Source organism: Mauremys mutica, chromosome 9 (assembly GCF_020497125.1).
Source record: "Mauremys mutica isolate MM-2020 ecotype Southern chromosome 9, ASM2049712v1, whole genome shotgun sequence".
NCBI lineage: Eukaryota > Metazoa > Chordata > Testudines > Geoemydidae > Mauremys > Mauremys mutica.
In genome coordinates this window covers 4,697,389-4,716,675 of record NC_059080.1, presented here as the reverse complement: position 1 = coordinate 4,716,675, position 19,287 = coordinate 4,697,389, and the positions used below count along the sequence as shown (strand labels likewise).

Sequence of the window (19,287 nt, the reverse complement as noted above, 5' to 3'; positions counted from 1 at the left end):
CTGATCTTAAAAAAAAGTTGATTCCTCCTCCATACAGCACGTGGGACCTGTATATGTATTTTGGACAAAACATGAAGTGTTCCATACAACACAGAGCGCTTGAGGTATGGATGTCAGATAAGGTGGCTAAATTCCATAGAAGTTAAAGTAGTAACTCTTCAAAATCTAAAGACGTTGGGTTGCAGCTTCCAAAAGTTAGTTTGAGTCACACTTAGAGGTTCTTGGTACGTTAGGAATACAGAGGAGGTGGACTGTTGGGGAAAGAACAAACTTACAGCCCTTTGGCATGAGTACTGAAGCTTGCAGCCTGTAACCAACAGCTGCTCAAGTAAATCTCCAGCAAGGAATGCTGGGCAGTAGGAACAATCACAACAGGAACAAACTGAAAGGTTCAAGCATGCTTCTGCATGCACTGAGTTCTTTTTCTACTGTGTGCTTTGCAAGCAAAAACAGAGAGCGATCCCCCCCCCCCCCCCAAAACACACACATTTATCCTCCATATTCTGTATATAAAGAAAATGCAAAATTCATGAGTTACCAGATTGTTGCCACCATGGACTTGTCTGTCCATGTTGTGAATTAATCTTACTAAGACTTTCCCTTGGTGCATGAATCCACTAAACAACTTACACATTCCAAATCTTAGATTTTTATTCAGTCCAGAAATATAGAGCTTACTTCATTTCAATGTCTGCCTTAACTTTTGACACTGTACATATTACATATCATTTATATAGTGTTTCATTTTTTTCCAGACACTGCAGACTACAAACTACATAATATTGACATGTAAAACTCTGCCACTTATTGAAGGCTCACACACATGAACGTTTCAGGCAGTTCAATGAAATTTCTAACAGAATTGGGCCGTAAAAAGTTACTAACCCTTTTCTGATCTTAGAAAACAATTAAAAAGTATTAGTAGTTATGGATGTCTTATTCATTCCCAGTTCTCTAACTCTGTCCCTTGAACCTGTTTAAAAAACGATGAAAACAACAGTAAATTTAAAATCATATAAAAGAAGAGCATCTAACAGATCTGACATTACATCTATATTTATCGACAGATGTGAGGCCTCCCTAATATTATAATAAAATCAGCTGAAGTTTAAAAAAAGTTCCCTATTCTTCTGCAGTACACCAATAAAAAGAAGTTATCTGCATATACTAGATTTAAACATTTTACTGTGATTAACTACATCAAATGTATGTTGTGTTTCTCAGTCTCAGTAACAGAGCTGCCAGGAGTAACTTCCATACCTAGTTTCCATTGAGTTGTTGCTGAGGAATGCTACTATGGTCAGAGCCTGATTTCCCACGACTTTTGCTTTCTCTTTCTTCATCCTCTTCATCCCTTTCATCGTTTCCACTATGGTTTTTACAATAGAGTCTATGACAATAGAAGAAACAATGGAGGATTTACCAGGAAACAAGTAACAGTCCTATATTTTATAACATTCTGGGCTCTCTCCACTAGTGAAGAGGCTCATTTTAAAATTGTGTTGAATTAATGTACAAGGCACCTGTCAGACATCTGACATTAGAAATAAATATTAGCTAGCCTGACTAGATCCCTGGCTAGAACCAAGGGCACCTGTTACGGGGGCAAACCCAAGATCACTAACCAAACAAAAAAGGGAACAATTCCCAACTGGCAAAAGATAAAGAAGGGTTAAACACAAAAACAAAGACAGAAGCCCCAAAAACAGTCATCGGTACCCCTGCCTATAGAAGCCACTGCCTCGTGTCCTAAAAAGCAACCAAGAAGGAACACCAGCAGACCTCCTTCTGAGAGAGTTCCACCGCCAAGAACCTTAGACTGAGAAAGCTCTATTGACCTGTGCCAACCAACTGTAACAGCTGGGCAGAGAGATAGATTTAATTTATGATAGGATCTGCTAATGCTAACAAAGCCTATTTACGCACTTTTTAGGAAAAAGTAACCACTACCTATTACACTAGCAAGCTTGTTCCAATATAGATAAGGCTGTGACAGCATTTTCATTACTTTCAGTCAGTTTTCACAGGCAAAATGTAAGCCATTGAGATATACCAAGGCATAAGCCTGGGACAATTTAGAAACAAAACAAAACTTTAAAATAAAAAAATCAGTTTGCTTTTGTCTAAAATGCTGTATGAACTGTCTAGGTGTTTAATGATTGCATATGTAAGGACCTACTTTCTCTCAGCTCTACCATAAGAGAATGAACATGGTTAGCAGTACCAGTGAGTTTGAAGAAGTTTTGTGATAGATTTTTTTGTCTAAAATCTACATGATAAAATGGATCAGAAACACTCTTCTTATGAACATTTACATAACAAAAACAAAATAGACACTCCGAGGGAGAATGGGCGCTCATAAAAAAAATGGTGATTTTGAGTGTGTCAATTTGTAATCAATTTCATTTGTTCATGGCTCTTAAGCTATCAATCGGAAACCAATAAATAAGTTGAAATAAGCAGAGGAAAGCCAGGCTCCAGTGCAGTCTTTATAGACTAGCACAGGCAAAAAAAATTTAAAACCGATCAATTCCAGTTCTCAAGAAGCAGGATGGGTATCACACTGCTCATAGAATGCCCCCTTGTGGCCAAAACGAGATGCAATCTGTCAACTTTAATTGCAGTAGGTTTGTGGTAGCAAATGGGAAATGAGGTTGGAACAGTACAGAAATAGGAAAAAAGATACATCAAGTTATCCCTAAGAGAGTATAACATGGCAGGAGTTTACCTGTGACTTCAGCAATTTGAGTTACAAATTTCACTAATCAGAGAAAAAGAAATTTATGTTTTGCTTTTTTTATTTTTAAAATATTTCATGTATTTTAAAGTGGTATATGGAGGTTCTGAATTAAGTTAGGATCACTAAAAATATTTTGTAAATGTTTGAAAGATAGTTGAAAATTATATGAGTTATTTTCATTCGCACAGTATTTTTCATGTTTTATAATAAACTTAACAGAAATACTTCCACTTTTGCATATGTATTTATCCTCATCTGACTTGGTAAAATGAGCTTAAATAGCTTCAGGTTAAAGAGAAAAAATATGAAGTCAGTCCAGTGGTCTAGTGTCAATGATCTACAATGCCACGAAAAGCCATGGTGTGTCAATTAGTGGTCTGGCTCTATTGCTCCCTGGGTTATTAAGGGCTAAGAGCATTCCGACAGCAGTATGCTGAACCTAATTGGAGAGGAAGAATCTCAGAGCAGTCAAACAGCAAGACCTTTGGCCAATCAAGGATGGCTGCGACAGGAGCACCCATCCAATTCTCCTAATTTGTTTGACAGTGATGATGCAGGGCCTTGGAACAAATGGAAATTAAAGTGGGAAGAATACAAAGATTCTCCGAGCTCTGTGCAGAGAAATTTATTTTTCCCACTGTGTTATAGGATTGCTTTAAAAAAGTTCTAAACTTTCTCTACATTTATAACAGAACTTGATTTAATTTATTTTTCGATGACACTCAACTTGAACAAGGTGTTTGAAGTACTAAAACTGATTGCACAAGCTTTTACTTAACTAGCTTTTGAACTGCAACAGTCACCTTATCTGAACTTCCAAAAATGTATGATAGTTTTGCCTAGTGCCTGCAATGCAGCTGAGTGATGTGTTAATCAGCATTACTGCGTGATCAGAATGTTTTATCTGAATAGAAAAGCAATTCTTAAAGTCATCTCAGAGGAGGTCAGAAAAAATTGTTATTACAGAATTAACTGTTAAGAGTTCTTACTTGTAAATTCCTCGAGACATATTCTCAATATATTTAGCTTTGTCTTGTACGCCACAGTGGTAATGGTAAGTCTTGATACAGGCTTTAATTTCACATCCAATAGTAGCCCCAGGCTGACTGCAAAGAGTGCATTTCTGTTGAGGGGAAAAAAGACAGTACTCTAAGTTGTGGTGTTAATCCATTTAATGTCTTGTCACTTAATGCTCACTTTGATGTCCTCAAATTTTAGTCATAAACATGATGAAGTAATTTTTCTTGTAGCACAAACTTATCTTAATATATAGTAAACAAGAAACAGTTAAATCTGCATCAATCAATATATATGAACAACAGAGTACTGTTTTGCCTGTCTGCTGCAAAAATAAGTAACAGCAAGATTTGCACACATTGCTGCAGTTCTAAGTTCTATTTTGTTGCTGCTGTTGAAGTTGAAGCTAGCTTTTCCAAGTACCAAAACTCATTGAATATGAATTGTGTTTTAGGCAATTATTTTTTTCAGATGGTAATGGAGTTCCATATGTTAATGAATTCTAATATGCATGAAACAGTGTGCCATATTTTACTTATAAAACATACCTGAGTGCCTGCCACATACTCTGGGGCCCTTATATGATTTAATTTTCACACTAAAATGTCATAACATACTGCTCAGACCATTCAAAAATAAATACATGAATCAACATACATAAGATGACAAAACACCTCCCAAGCAAGCATCCTCATCATCATGAAAAGTCCCTCCAAGCTTCAGCCTAGCTCATGTCATGGGAGAAAAAATGAGCCTTGCAGATGCCCAAGTAATTAGCAAATCTGGCCCTGGATCAACCAAGGGGATGTGAATTTGAATCCAGGAGCCGTGCTACTAGCTGAAGACTTTAATAAGGTAATATAGTTGGGGCCTTTGAGACCCCAAAACAAGTATTTAAAAGATGCAATTCACCAGAGATATGCATGGGATTCATCTTCCTTTAATTGGCAATACAGAGATTCAGTGTCCTTTTAAAGTGTGTTGAGAATGAACTAGCCATCATTTAAAAAAACAAGTTTGAAGTAAGTCAATAATTGCACAAATTAACTCCCATAACCTATTTAGCAATTTCATGCCATACAGATTGTGTGGTATGGAAAAACTGTCAATTCCTTCCTTTCTATTATGGTCCCCAAAGGGCCAACATACTGCATTCATAAAGTATGCTGTAGTTAAAAGAACCACAGTAATTGTTGAGACACTTTATATCCTGATACCTAGTAGTGACAATACATTTAAATTGTTTTCTAAAAAATTAAGTGAAAAGATTTGTTCAGATAAGGAAAAAAAGAATTGCAATATACTCCCAACTGAAATCACTGAAGCATTCCTTACAAACCCAAAGAGACATACCATTCTTTTTCCTCTCTTGATCTCCTGAAGTACAGTTTTAATATCAAAATCACCAAACTCTGCCCTTGATGTTGTTGTTAGCTGGACAGTGCCAGAAGAGAACAACTGTAAAGCAAACCAATGCACAATAATGTTAGGAAGTTACAGATATGTGGCCATAAGAAGATTAAGGAGCAGGAACAACAGAAGGGGATGCACTGTACTCAATTATCTGCTGGTAAGCTGTGCTTTGCCAATGAACTAGAAAAAATTGCAGATTGAACATATCAGTAATTTGGATATTCCTTCCAATGCCCACTTGAATGCTTCAATTATATGTGACTGCATTTCAGAGGATTTTTTTTGAATGACAAAGCAGTAGTTAAAGGATGATTATGATAATGGAATATATGAAGCAATAAATGAGTACCACGGTCAATTAAGGCACTGAAGACATGCCTTGGTTCTGATAAGGATATTTCATCTCCACTCACTGCCCCACCTAAATAATTCAGCTTACTCACACTGCCAATACCAGCCCCTGGAAAGCCAGAAATGGTGACAATGGGACATTTCCAAGTAGTCTCAAACCTCATATGTTTTCATTACCTGCAGCTTTTATTGGCTGAATGCATTTCCTTTTATAGTTAGACCAACATCACTCACAAGACTTAACCTATATAGTATATGCAGTAAAAGCTCTTGAAGGACTTCAGCTAATTTGGACATTCAAGCAAAGGTGGAGAACGCAAAAGTCCAGCTCAACTTTCAGATAGGGTAATTCTTTTCTGCTTACCTGCTATCTCAACTGGATGTGTGCCTCTATTTGTAGGATAGGAAAGACAGTCTTTTTGCAGGTACTGGGATAGTGGGCTCAGGCCTATCCAAAACTAAAGACCAGCCCCCTCAACCAAGGGGGAGGAACCACTAAATCCTGGCCACAACTGAATTTGGGGGACAACAAATGCAAAAACAGGAACAGGAGTGGGGGGTTGAAGGTTCATAATCACAGTTTTGGATGGGGACACTTGCCAGAGAACCCTGGGCAGTGCCCACTGCTCAAAGTCCAAGGAATCACTCGACGCCCCCAGAGGAACTCTCATAGACTTTTAAGATCCAAAGGGATCATCGTAATCATCCAGTCTGACCTCCTTCACGTTGCAAGCCATAGGACCTCACCCACCAACTCTTGTAATAGACCCCTAACTTCTGGCTGAGTTACTGAAGTCCTCAAATCATGGTTTAAATACTTCAAGGTACAGAGAATTCACCATTTTCACTAGTTTAAATCTGCAAGTGACCCATGCTGCAGAGTAAGGCAGAACTCTGCCCAGGTATGTGATACAACAAGGAATTGGAAACAGATCTCACAGTTGCACAGCATTCCCCTCCAAGCAAGCTTCCTCCTCCTCCAGGTCTGGTGGATGACCACCTTGGCCAGCGCCAGGAGCAGGTGGACAAAGTCTCGTGACTCTGTGGGGCCCTGGGTAGGATGCTTGTATATAAGCAGGGGTGGGAGAAAAGTGCAACCAGAACCTTAACAGGAGGTTACAGAGGAGCCAGAAGAGGGGCTGCAGTCTGACGCACTCTATGTAGATATGCGCCAGGTGTCCCTCTTGCCGCAGAAGACGCGGATGTCAGGGGACTCTATAAACCACACCAACTACATACTCATGCTCACAGCACCATGAAAGAGCCACCAAGTCTCATATCCTAGGGGTGTAAGAGACCAGACTAGAGTACAAGCTGGCCACCGGAGTTCCCCTCAACTCCACAGGTTGCAGCAGGTCGCACTTTGTGTCGGGGAGGACACGAGGGCGAAGAAGTGGGTGGCATACAGAGATGCTCATGTGATACAGTCTGGAGATGGACCAGCTGGATGGTGTCCAGCTGAGTCAGGTGGTGCATCACAGGCATCTGGGGGTTGCAGGGTAGGGGCCTGATGACAAGCTCTAGAGGGCCAGGTGTGAAGGGTGTGTAGCACCCTCTGCAGGATCTGCCCAAGAAAAGCGAGAGAAGAGGGGGTGGGGGACAAGGCTGCACACTCACCTCCTTGAGCACACAACAGGGTATGCACAGGGTGGGCAACCCCATATGCTCACCAAGCACCACAGGCTATACTCATTTCCTCCGACTAGCCCAGGTGGTCTCAGATTCTGGTGACAGCAGCCAAGACCAGTCTCTGGTGCATCAAGGGGCATTCCAACACCCTTACATGAAGATGAAGGTTGTGTACCAGGAGTTCAAAAGCCAGGAGGTAACCCCCTCAGTAGCTGCTACAGACCTGGTTGCTGAAACTAGCTTCCGGGTCCCGTGGCAGTCCTGGTAAAATGTAGCATCTCAGAGAGGTCTCAGGGGAGACCTCTTGGGAGGAAAGGCGGCAGAATGGGATGCAGCAGGATTATATTCCATTCCTACTCTGCCATGAACTACGTGACTTTGGGCAAGTCACTTCATCTCTATCTGCCTCTGTTCCCCATCTGTGAAACTGGGGATAAAACAGAGGGATAAGAGGCTCAGATTCTATGGCTAGTGATGGAGGCCACAAAACTACATAGATCAGAGGTTGTAAATAGATGGACTGCAGGCCAAATTAGGATCAGATGCTTTTGAACAGACCACAAAATCTTTTTATTTACTTATTATTGGGGCGTGAAAAATAATTCTCTGGAGTCTGGACCTTGACCAAGAAATCAGGACCTTGACAAAAAACAATTGACTACCACCGCCAATCTCCTATCCCAAACCGTATTGTCTAATATTACTGTATGCTATTAAACAGCTGTTTTCACCCAGAGATGGATGCATCAATTCCTTTGTGGTGTTTTGTGATCCTTTTGCATGAAATGAGCTGTATTATGGAGGTGCCAGTTTGGGCTTGAAATTTAAATGCAAGTTGAGTTTTGCACTCAAAGCACACATCTACTCTGTTATAAATGAATGGGAGCTCTATTCTTGTTAGAATATCACTGTATTTTCAGTTTAATCTGCTTCTCAGCATTGCAGCTCTTCTTTCCCAAACTCATGCATACAATAGAGCAAAGATACTCAAAAACGACAAAAGGTGTGGCTCTCTGCTTAATGAGGCTAGCCCTACGGAGAAAATTACATCAAAAATCTACCAGTTGCATTGGCTACTTATTCATTTCCAAGTACAACTCAAGGTGCGGACTTTGTTTTGTACAGCCACACTTGGATCAAGGACCTAGCCATATGAAAAACTGAATTCTCTGCTTACATTCTTCAAGAGCCGCTGAGATCAGTTGATGCACATGAGTTAAGAGTTCCCTAGATGTGATCATTTAGAAGCAGGGAGTTTACAGTGGGGAGCCACTGATTCCAGAGGTCATTTCCCCATCTCTTTTGACACCGCCTGAATCAACTGATCTTCAAAGCATTGTGCAAAGCTCATCTGTTTCCGCAAGTGATTTTTTTTGGGGAGGAGGGGGGCAGAGGCCTGGGGGCAGAGGGCATTAGTGGTATTTTATTTCGGGGTGTAATCTTTTAGTTAAAATTTAACGTTATTGGAGTTATATTTTTGTTTTTTAAACATTGTATGTACACGCACCAAGGTACAATGGGATTATTTTTATTAAGATGAAGAGTCTACCTGAATTAATTCCTCCATCTCTAAACATAGTAATTATCAACAGTGCCTCTGGTGAAAATAAATGAACTGCTCAGCTCACAACACTTTAGTGGTCAGAGAGATAACTGGAAGCACATGCTGTATTAATACATAACTACATGCTAGGGCACTGTATTAACAATGTATCATATAGCAGGGCAGTTCAGAAGAATTAAAACCCCACACTAACCCAAATATTCTACTTACCATGCACTTATAATGTGCTGCTGCCTTTTTGGCATTAAATATATGAAGCTTTCCTCTAGCTTCATTTTCTTCTTCACCTGCATGACAGAATCCACATTTAGGTTTTGTATCACTGGGACTGCTTCTGTGGGGAGACCTGTCTCTCTGAAAGAAAAACATTTTACTAAAATATACTGCTGGGTTCCAAGTAAGGTCATAATTTAACAAGTCTCTGGCCACCAGCTGGAGACTCAAATGCTAGTTTTAATCAAAATCTTTAATTTCAAAGACAAACTTTCTTCTAAGAAGTTTAGCATATTTATAGTTACTGCTTACATAGGAACTGCTTTCTATTTCATCTGTGCCATGTGAGGATGTAGATCTAGTGTCTTCTGACTGCCCTTTGAGATTTGTTTTTCTTGGCTTTCCCTTCCGACCCCTCTTTTTTCCTTTGGGAGGTGAAGGCTCCAATTCGTGTTCATTGATACCTTCTTCTAAATCTGCTTAGAAATTAGAAAACATCAAGTAAATCTCAAAAATGAAAACTGTTTTACAAAAAATTATATAAGAAAAATAAATGGTTATCATTTTTCTTACCCATGTTTATAAAAATTATTTCCAATTCATTAAAATTTTGTTTTACAATCTTCAACCATCTACTATTATATTAATGTTATATTAATATAATTGTATTGTATCGATATATATTAATCTAATACATCTCTGAAAACTATCATCTAAAATGTTTAAAGTTTCTTTACAGTCGTACACAATACATTTAACATTATGTCAACATCTCAATTCAGAACTAAAATCTGACTTTAGACACACATGCTAATCTCCCGCTGAAGGTAATGGGAACTGAGCAAGTATCTGAAAGCAAGAATTGACCATGTCCATTAATAACCTAATTTATTCTAGGTAACCTGCTGCCCTCTATTAAACAGCCAAACTTCTATTTTGAACCACCAAGTGTTCTTTGCCAGAATGAAATTTGATTTTTTTTTTAAAATGAGAAGCAAACAACAATGTAAGTCACATTCACTAAGGAATGCCTCTCTCTCTCCTTGCTTTAATGCTTGAAATCTTCACAGCTTGTTTAAAAGGAAATTCCAGTGAAATGAACATTTAGAATTGTAAAAATCATTTATCTCCATGAATAAATTATAAAACAAATTTGAATATAACATTTTAGTTACAACATACTTTTAAGTCTACTGATAGTGGCAGCAATCAACTAGCTGGAGAGCAGCCTCCTGACACTGGAAATATTACAGCCCAAAGACTTAAGTGGTTTCTATAAATAGACATTTTATATATATTAGCACAAATATGTTAAAGCTGGTTAATGTTGGATTTTCATGGTCTTTACATTTTTTGATCCTCCTCTCTTGACATACAGGTACTGTCCTCGGAAACTCAACTATCTTATAACTACTTTATCAGAAGAATTTACAAGTAAAGGTTCCCTTAAAACGATAAAGTACTAAACCTTTTAAAAATCGTGCGTTATCAGATATTAAGGCCTGGGTTCTTCAAAGGGGCCTAAAGGAGTTAACCATCCAACTTCCTTTGGCTCCTTGGAAAACACCAGCCTAAATGTTTAACTGCTTCAGCCAGCTGTAATCAAACACTGAACAGCCCTTTGATTATTCAAAATGTGTAGTTAACACAGACCTAGGGCAAGCCTTTCACGCTTGTTTGCTTTGTTGCCCAACTGACTTGCATTTAGTATTAAATAGCCTGTTCTTATGCTCAGTTGCTAAGAACTTTCCTGACAGCCAGCCATTTCTAGACCAAAATGCAGATTCTACAGCTGGATTTTTCTGTGGAATCATGCGCTGTACACATTGCTAGACAAGCTACGCTTCACAATCCAAAAACCAAAGATGTAGATGAACCCCTAAGTGGAATGGAGTCCAAAGTCAGGTGGTCTGATCTCCCACTGTTTACAATAGTGACAAATGTAGTGTTTCTTTTTATTTAGGCATTACGAGGACACCTATCACCAGGGTACCCCAGCCACAATATCTAAGCAGGATATTCCTGTTTCAGGATTGAACACTGTACCACAAATCAGAAGATTCCAATTTACACCATTTTTGGTTTTTTTTCCAGTTCTAGGATATGACGAAACCTAGTTGCATGTTATTCTACCCTGATGGTTAACCTAGTGTACTTAACCAAGGCTTACAAAGATCAATTCCTAACCCTTGCCTATACCCCATTGCTATAATAATCTAGCATAGATGACAAAGCCATTGGCCTGAGACCTAACATATAAACCGTTCCTATCCTACCCTTCCTACTGTAGCTGTTGCCAGTCTCCAACAGAATTAGACACTTGCACTTCTCTTAATTCAGGAGAAAAGACTAATCCACATGCGTCCACCACAGGTTAAATACAAGCTCAAAATATAATGCCTAAAAAGCATTTTTCTGTTGTATGTTCTGAAAGAGGTTAAAATTTGAGAAGTTATGTAATTCTCAAGTTTCTGTAAATCAATTTGGATTAGATTTGCCAGGTTTATCAACAATACACATTTTTCTCAAACCTCTACGTAAACTTAATGAGTCAACCTAGCTCAACAGGACCTACTTTTTAGCAGGTAATATGTTTTATTGAATCAACCTCTGTTGCTGAAAGAGAAACTTTCAAGCTACACAGAAGAAGCTTGTCGAAAGCTTGTCTCTTTCACCAACAGAAGCTGGTTCAATAAAAGATATTACCTCATCCACACCTTGTGTGCATCATATTCTAGGACCAACACAGCTACAACACGACAAACTACTCTTTAGCAAGAATAGATGCCACATTCCATAGTTTAAGATACAGAGGGGCAACAGAGCAGCACATTTTCTCTGTGTGTGTGTGTGTGTGTGTGTGTGTATATATATATATAAATAAATAATCAGGACCTCGATTGTGCTGTGAAACACAATTAACAATTTCATTGTTAAAGAACAGTTTGAGAGCAACAAAAGATGACTGCCATATTAGCCTAGTTTATTTTGCATTTTAGATTAACTGTGAAATAGCCACAGTCAATATGGTTATGCAGTGGTGAAACCCAAAGGAAACATCGCTCTCCACACTGGGTGTGACAAACTGAGTCCTATACTTCTGAGAAACACTTCTAAAGAGTAGAACCCTATTTTATCATGTCCCTCCTCACATGCATGTAATTCTGGGTCCTCTGCTAAAATACTGAAGTCTTTCAAATCCTAGCCTTAAATCTTTCATTTATAGTAATCATAGGTGTTTCTTGTAACAGTAGGTAAAAAAATTCAGACAGATGTGTAAATTGGTGTCCCTTTAATAGTATCAGTGTTTGAAAAGTTCAAATTGTTCCTTCCAACGTGCATTTGTCTACACTGGATTTCACCCACCATAATGCTGTCCCTTCCCCTAGCTTTGTTAAGTTTTACCAGAGTCCCTCAATATTTTTCAGTCTTGACTACCCTCAATAATTGCTTGTAAGCCACAATTTTTTCTACCTCTAAGGGCTGGTCTACACTACGGGGAGAAATCGATCTAAGATATGCAACTTTAGCTACGTGAATAATGTAGCTGAAGTCGAAGTATCTTAGATCGAATTACCTACTGTCCTCACGGCGCGGGATCGATGTCCGCGGCTCCCCATGTCGACTCCGCTACCGCCGTTCAGGTTGGTGGAGTTCCGGAGTCGACAGGAGCTCATTCGGGGATCGCTATATCGCGTCTAGATGAGACGCGATATATCCATCCCCGAGAAATCGATTGCTACCCGCCGATATGGCGGGTAGTGAAGACATAGCCTCAGTCCATCCTCTGGCCCCAATAATTAACAAACACTTGTGACACTGCTCTGCTCACTACTGTCAGTGCTGAAAACAGGACTATCAATAATTAGAAGAAAATGAACATACATGATGCAAACCAACTTATTTATAAATAACTCACAGGCTCATGACAGAATCCTTTCTGAAATACTTATTTTGTACTTTATTTGCTCTCTTGTAATAGTTGTTTTAATACTAAAGATTTAAACAGTAAAAAGACCATATATTCATAATCATTTTTTTAAATGTACCAGAGGAATCCTCAGCTTTCTTCAAAGAACAGCCCTTTCTGCCCCAAAACCAGTATCTCCAACAAAGTTCAGAATTCACTGAAATCCACACACTGTGTGTCCCTTTCCTGAAGGTTGATCTAAGTAAACAAAAAACATCCAAAAGAGATTTAAGTCCCAATCCTACACATAGTGTGAACCTGGGGACTGATTTCGAAGGGACTCTTGTGCTAGCACATCTAGTTTCAGGACTGATTCCTTGGAAAATTAGCTTCTCTCTTATTAACAGCACTGTGAACTAGTTTAACAGTACAGAAAATAAAAACCTGTAACCAGGTTTAACACAACAGCGCCTTGGATAGTCTTTGCTATTTAATAGACAATTTGGTTTGTGCCCTATCCCTCCCCTCAAGCCCACTGCCAAGCTTACCCTGTTTCCCTGGCATCTGATGGTTGGGTGTTTCCAACTTCTCATGTCAGCTTGAACTAAGGGAAACACAAAAAGTTGTTCAACACCTCCCTGACCATATGAAGTGTTATCATGGGCCCCACCCATATTGTGAAATCCCCTAAGGTTCCCTAGATGCTCTTCACCTGCCCCCCCTCCCTGCCCCATTAGCCTTTCATAACAAATTCTTATGTCAGATAAGCTGCCCTCAAAAGTACCTAAATTGCTGTATCTGAAGAAGGGAGTCTTACATGCCTGATCCAGTGTGTGCTCTCAGAATAACATATTCCAGAGAAGACATTCTGCATTTTCAGATGCACTTAAAAATGTTTTAATCAAGAACATACTAACTTCAGATCAGCTATGACAAAATCCAGGAGTGAGAGTCCCATATTTGTAGCTTAGAATTCCACTATCAGTACCAAGCAGTATAAAAAGTGGATTTATATAACAACAATTGACTCCAGGAGTTGTCAGCCTGGAGGTCCCAATTCTTAAGGGGTTGAGGGAATATCCATTTTGTTATGGGTAGAAGGAAACTGGGTCCTGAAACTTTTTCCTGTTGTAATGTAGTGTCATGATATTGAAGAGGTTGAGATCCACTAGTTTATTCTTTATTGTATGATCTTTAACTATGTTGGGGATTTCCTCCCCTTCTTTAAAACCTAGTGTTAAAGCAAAGTAACACAAATAACTATATTAAAGTAATTTTAAGATGGTGACAAACTAATAAAAAGGAGGACATGTAAAGTGGAGGCTAACGCTGCTAGATCTAACTACCAAAGGGGTCTCTAGACTGCAATACATAGCACAGCAGAGCTGTTACACAGGAGGAAAAGAGACTCAAGATGATAAAATAAGGATGATACTAAGCAAACCTGATTGGTAGTTTTTAGAAAGTGGTATTGTAGATACGTGGTTCAAGTTTAGATATTGTGGAGATGTCTCAGTGTGCTTACTTTTATTAAATCTACACAAAGTATATACATTTTGGTTTAAAATTGTTAAAGTGCATTACAAGTAAAGAAGGATTTCTAGAAATCAGAGCAAGTCAGTATTAAGTTTTACAAAATAAAAGGGGTTTAAATTAAGAACAAAAAAGTATAAGCTAAATGATAGCTAAGGATAATAATGTTAAATATTCTTTAAAATATCAGAGGACTGAAAAATAAAAGCCACAAGGTGACAATGTAATTATTTTTACTGGAAAAGAAATGGCAGAAAAACTAAACAGTTTCTTTGCATCTGTATTTGATAATGAGAATGAGACTGCACCCACAGATACTAGTGAGGATAAATTAGGAGAAACTGACATAGTAGTGGAAAGTAAGTATTTGAATACATGGACAAATCACCAGGTAGCAGTAAATTACATCTATAAGTGATGCGAAATTACAGATGAAAATGTTCAACTGCTTATTTTCAGGAAATCTTTTTGATAATAGAGAAATACCAGATCAGAGGAAACTATCAATATGATTCTAAAGCGTAGAGATTTTCAGGGGAAAAGGCTTAAAATTCCACACCTGTAAGTCCAATTATTATTTTATATTTTCAAGTATACTAGATTCCACGTAGAAACCAGTAATGACATGGACCTTGACCAAAAGAATTTATAGTCTGAACAGCATTTATACTAGGAAGTGTTTGAGATTCTTTCTGCATATAATTTAAGGATCCTTTTGTAAAGTTTGACACTGCTGACCACGAGATACTGCTGTCTCACCTGAGAGAGGTGGCAGGAGACTAGGGTAATGTGTTAAAATGATCTGAGTCCTTCCTGAAAGGACACTCCCAACAAGTAATGATGCCCTGCATCTCCACCAATAGGCCCCTCACTTGTGGGCTTCCACAAGGATCAGTTCTCTTTCTGGTCCTTTTCAATAGCTACATACAACTACTAGTCACTCAACACAGATGGCACACAGCTATGCCTATCCTTCATCACATATAACCACACCACTATCAACATGATGGCCCAATGCTTGCGTGAGATCAGATCATGGATGAAGTATACCTAGCTGAAGTTGAACTTGAGCAAAATAGAGGTGATGCCAGAGGGAGGAGGGAAGTTTTTAGAGGAGTTTGCAGGTACAGTACAGTCTCCTTGGTTGAAGGCTCACATCCACAAATGGTCATTTCAGTCTATAGTCTAGGAGTACTATTGGATTTCTCACTGATCCTGAGCTCTCTCACTGCAACATTTGTGAGTAATGGTTTCTATCATCTCCAGTTGGCTACGAGACTCCATCCCATCATGGCAGAAGAAGAGCTGGCCTCAGTTATTCATGCCTTCATCATCTTTCGGCTGGACTACAGCAATGCGACATACCTGGGCATGAAACTTACAGCACTTCGGAACTTCCAAATACTATAAAACACTCCAGCACAGTCTCCTCAAAAACACAGGCTACTATGAACACATCCTACTCTCTAAACTGGCTCCGGATAGAATTCTGAATCAAGTTCAAGGTATTGGTCCTTATCTTCAAAGCGTTCCATGGCCTGGGCTCAAGATACAAAAGAATCTCAGAGTTACGAACGCCTTGGGAATGGAGGTTTTTCATAACGCTGAACAAAACGTTATGACTGTTCTGCCAAAAGTTTACAATTGAACATTGACATAATACAGCATTTAAACTTTACTACGCAAAAGAAAAATTATGCTTTTTTTTTTTTAGTAGTTTGTTTAACACAGTAAGAGTAAACCTTATCTGTGTGAGAGATAGATCCTTCACCAGGACTGTTCGGAGACTTTGGAATGAACTCTCCCATAAACTAAGTATAATCACAAATCTCCCTACTTCCCAATCCAAATGCAATGCACATTTATTTGATCTTGCCTTCCCTAACACACACACACACACACACACCAGGTATTTTTTAAAATAAGTTTAAAAGCCCCTACTAAAATAAGTCACTCTACTGCACACGTTTGTCCCTCTCAGGAGAGGATGAGAGTACAAATAGCATGTGACAGATGTGTAGTCTCACTGCTTAATGCACTACTTGAAGGCACTCAGCTACTACAGTGATGAGTGCAGTATAAAAAGTGTCACAGATTCAAACTGAAGAATTACATAAATCTTCCATAAACACAATGCACTGTTCCAATATCAAGGTAAAAGACGCTTCTTTTCCTCTAGTTATCAAGTGGACTTTTTCCATAGAGAGAAGTCTTTGCAAATCAGACTATTGAAACAGTTGCTATAAGGATGTTTGTTCAGACTTCTAGGATGGAGTAACTGCTTTTTGACATAAGAACATGTAGACATTTTGGGCGCATATTTAGAGGAATAGTCTCCAGAAGATACAAAATAAGGTGGCTCTGGTTAGTTGGGCCTAATCTGTCTTCCGCAGAAAGACTATGCAACCTCTCTGCAGTAGGAATGGAAAGACAAGAGGACCAGACCTTGTGAGTTAGGATGTATGGTTTTTACATGTGACTAGAGAAGTGTGTGCATAGTGAGGCAACTATACAGTGTGAAAGGCGTAGTGTGTGCCTGACATTAAAGAAAATGAGGCTGCATCAAGAAATACTCTTGACTAAAACGCAAATCTCATCCCAGATGAATTAGAACATTGTCTAAATCTGATGCCAATATGTCTTTGATGTTTTTCCTGTTGGCATCTGGTTTATGCAGAGCACGGAATAAAATAATTGCTTTGGTACAGAATGTGCTATTTCTGAATGGGTTTGCTAGAGAAATGTTGTCCTCACTCAATTCCATGAATTACGTGAGATTAGATCAAACATGAAGTTTGTAAAGAAATAAAAAGCATGACGACTAAGGGAATCTTTAGATTTCCATTTGTGGAAAGACCATTCCCTTTAAATCCCTGAGAGCTTTGGGTGCAGCAACTGTGGTAATTATGGACACTTCATTTTCTGACCTCACAGCTTCCAAGCATCTGTTCCGAACATTAACAATGTGTACAGTCATATGGCCTCTTATTATTCTCCATTTGATTACTATGTAGCAGATGTAAAAGGAATGAGATGCAGGTGTTCCTTTCTTGAAATATTCCTCATCAGTTAAGTAAGGACAGTTTGGAAGGGCTAAGACAACCCCATTCGGGGAACTGAAGGATACAGAGTTAGTTTTTGGCCATCAATTACTCCTAACAAACAAGTATGTTTAAAATCATAACTCAATAACGTATCAAAGCTATAGGGCCAGATTTTCAGAAGAGCTCAGCATACAGCAACTACTGTTCTAAGGGGATGCTGAGCACTTTTTAATATATGATCCATACTCTGGAATGAAGAGGTAAATTTACCATCTTTATAGTAATACTAGCAATCAAGGCTATTGGCAAGGAATTCCTCTGAGAAAGCTCTTGTCTAGATTCCGAAAGGAGAGTTAAATTACTGAAAGTTCTTTTCTTATTCTTGAGGATATTCACAACCAGGTACTTAAGTACGTACTGATATTCAGTAAGCCTTACTTTAGCACCTCAGATAAGCATTGCATAAACCTGGGACAAGACCAGGTACTTCTCTGCAAGAAGAGGAAGTGATATCTGTGGGTTGGTTGCATAAATTAGAATACCAGTAGCATACAAAAAGTGGACACCTACACTAATGCCCTGAAAGTATTAACTGGTTCTAGAAGTAGGCTGTCAAGGATTCTACCCCAATGGCAAAAAAAAAATATCAAACAAGGGACAAACTTGCAAAAAGATAAGACTGATTATCCAATATGAAGTAGAGTATCGACAAAAATTCTGTTAATCTAAGAATGATAAAAGTTTAACATTTGAAGGACCTGTAATTGCCCTGAGAGTAAAGCATACAACTGACAATCTTGGTTCTATTCCTAGCATTGACACTGGCTTACTGAGTGACCTTGAGCACATCACCAATTCTATGTCCCTTAGTTTCCCCAGTTCACTTGGAGATCCTCAAATGTAAGGTAAAGAAAAATTATTTTTGAACCACACCATAGAAACAACCAAAATGACTGAACAAAATTGCAACTAATGAAGGAAAATAAGTATGGGTCAACTTCAGTCCCAAACTTCTCAAAACATAAGTACAATTGTGCAAAGTTACATAACAATTCAACTAATGAAATGCTATATCATCATTTACAAGCCAAACAGAACAATGATAGCAACTCCCACATGATGTTGGGTGTTGAAAAAAAATCAAAGAGCCCACTGGGTTTCTCCAACAAAATGCTTAATTTGGAGTTGGATTTTATTTCATTTTCTAGATAAAAGATTTCTAAGCAGTGAGAGAAATTAAAACAAAAATCTAGACAGTTTAGAGGACAGTGCACTTCAAATAGCTCTCAATCTGCTCTTCTGAACAGCTGCCTCCAAACTACTTTAACTGACATGTTCTTCTAGTTAGTAGGAATACAGCATATAAGATTCCAGCTTGGTCTCTATGCCTATGCAGTGACAACTAGTTAACCCTTGAGTTGTTAGATTAAAGCTACTGTGTAGAGGCATGCATCTGTCTGGTGTACCATTTGGATTTTATTGCGATTACTTCTGCATCTGAGTGAAGAGAAGAAATAGATTCATCACATATAGCTCTGATGTCATGTGAATGCTGGACCATAAAGAAATATTAAAGGAGATCAACAATTTTAGAGAATGACTAGGTATAGCTTTTTGTGCCACCACGCTAAATTTATTAAATTAAAAAACAAACAGAAGACACTTCATCCTCCTGGGGGAATTCTGCACCGCTACTCATGTACATAATTTATGTCCCCCACAGATTTCTTTGCTCCCCTGCAGAAAAGTGACTTTCTGAGGGGGAAGCCAAGGGAAGACACAAAAGCAGTCATGCAACCCTCCCAGAGCAGCCGGCAGAGAAGTAAATCACTGTGGGGCAGGTGAGACTAGGGAAGACCCAACTGGTGGCGCC

At 38.8% G+C, this 19,287-nt stretch overlaps 1 protein-coding gene across 4 annotated transcripts in view; it reads right to left on the bottom strand.

The window, feature by feature from the left end:
• Window positions 1–629: 629 nt before the first annotated feature.
• Window positions 630–19,287, bottom strand: part of PHF6 (PHD finger protein 6) — a 34,210-nt gene continuing 15,552 nt past the window's right edge. Inside the window, exons 6-12 of one of the 4 annotated variants that reach the window (XM_045030428.1) lie at window positions 13,386–13,441; window positions 12,977–13,097; window positions 9,240–9,406; window positions 8,925–9,068; window positions 5,111–5,215; window positions 3,730–3,863; window positions 630–1,390 (exon numbers count right to left, since the gene is read on the bottom strand). In XM_045030428.1, coding sequence (XP_044886363.1) covers window positions 1,261–1,390; window positions 3,730–3,863; window positions 5,111–5,215; window positions 8,925–9,068; window positions 9,240–9,406; window positions 12,977–13,097; window positions 13,386–13,441 — 857 coding nt within the window. In that variant the 3' untranslated portion in view covers window positions 630–1,260. The remainder of the gene's footprint in view (window positions 1,391–3,729; window positions 3,864–5,110; window positions 5,216–8,924; window positions 9,069–9,239; window positions 9,407–12,976; window positions 13,098–13,385; window positions 13,442–19,287) is intronic. The other 3 variants (XM_045030425.1, XM_045030424.1, XM_045030426.1) reach the window with 3 other exon arrangements.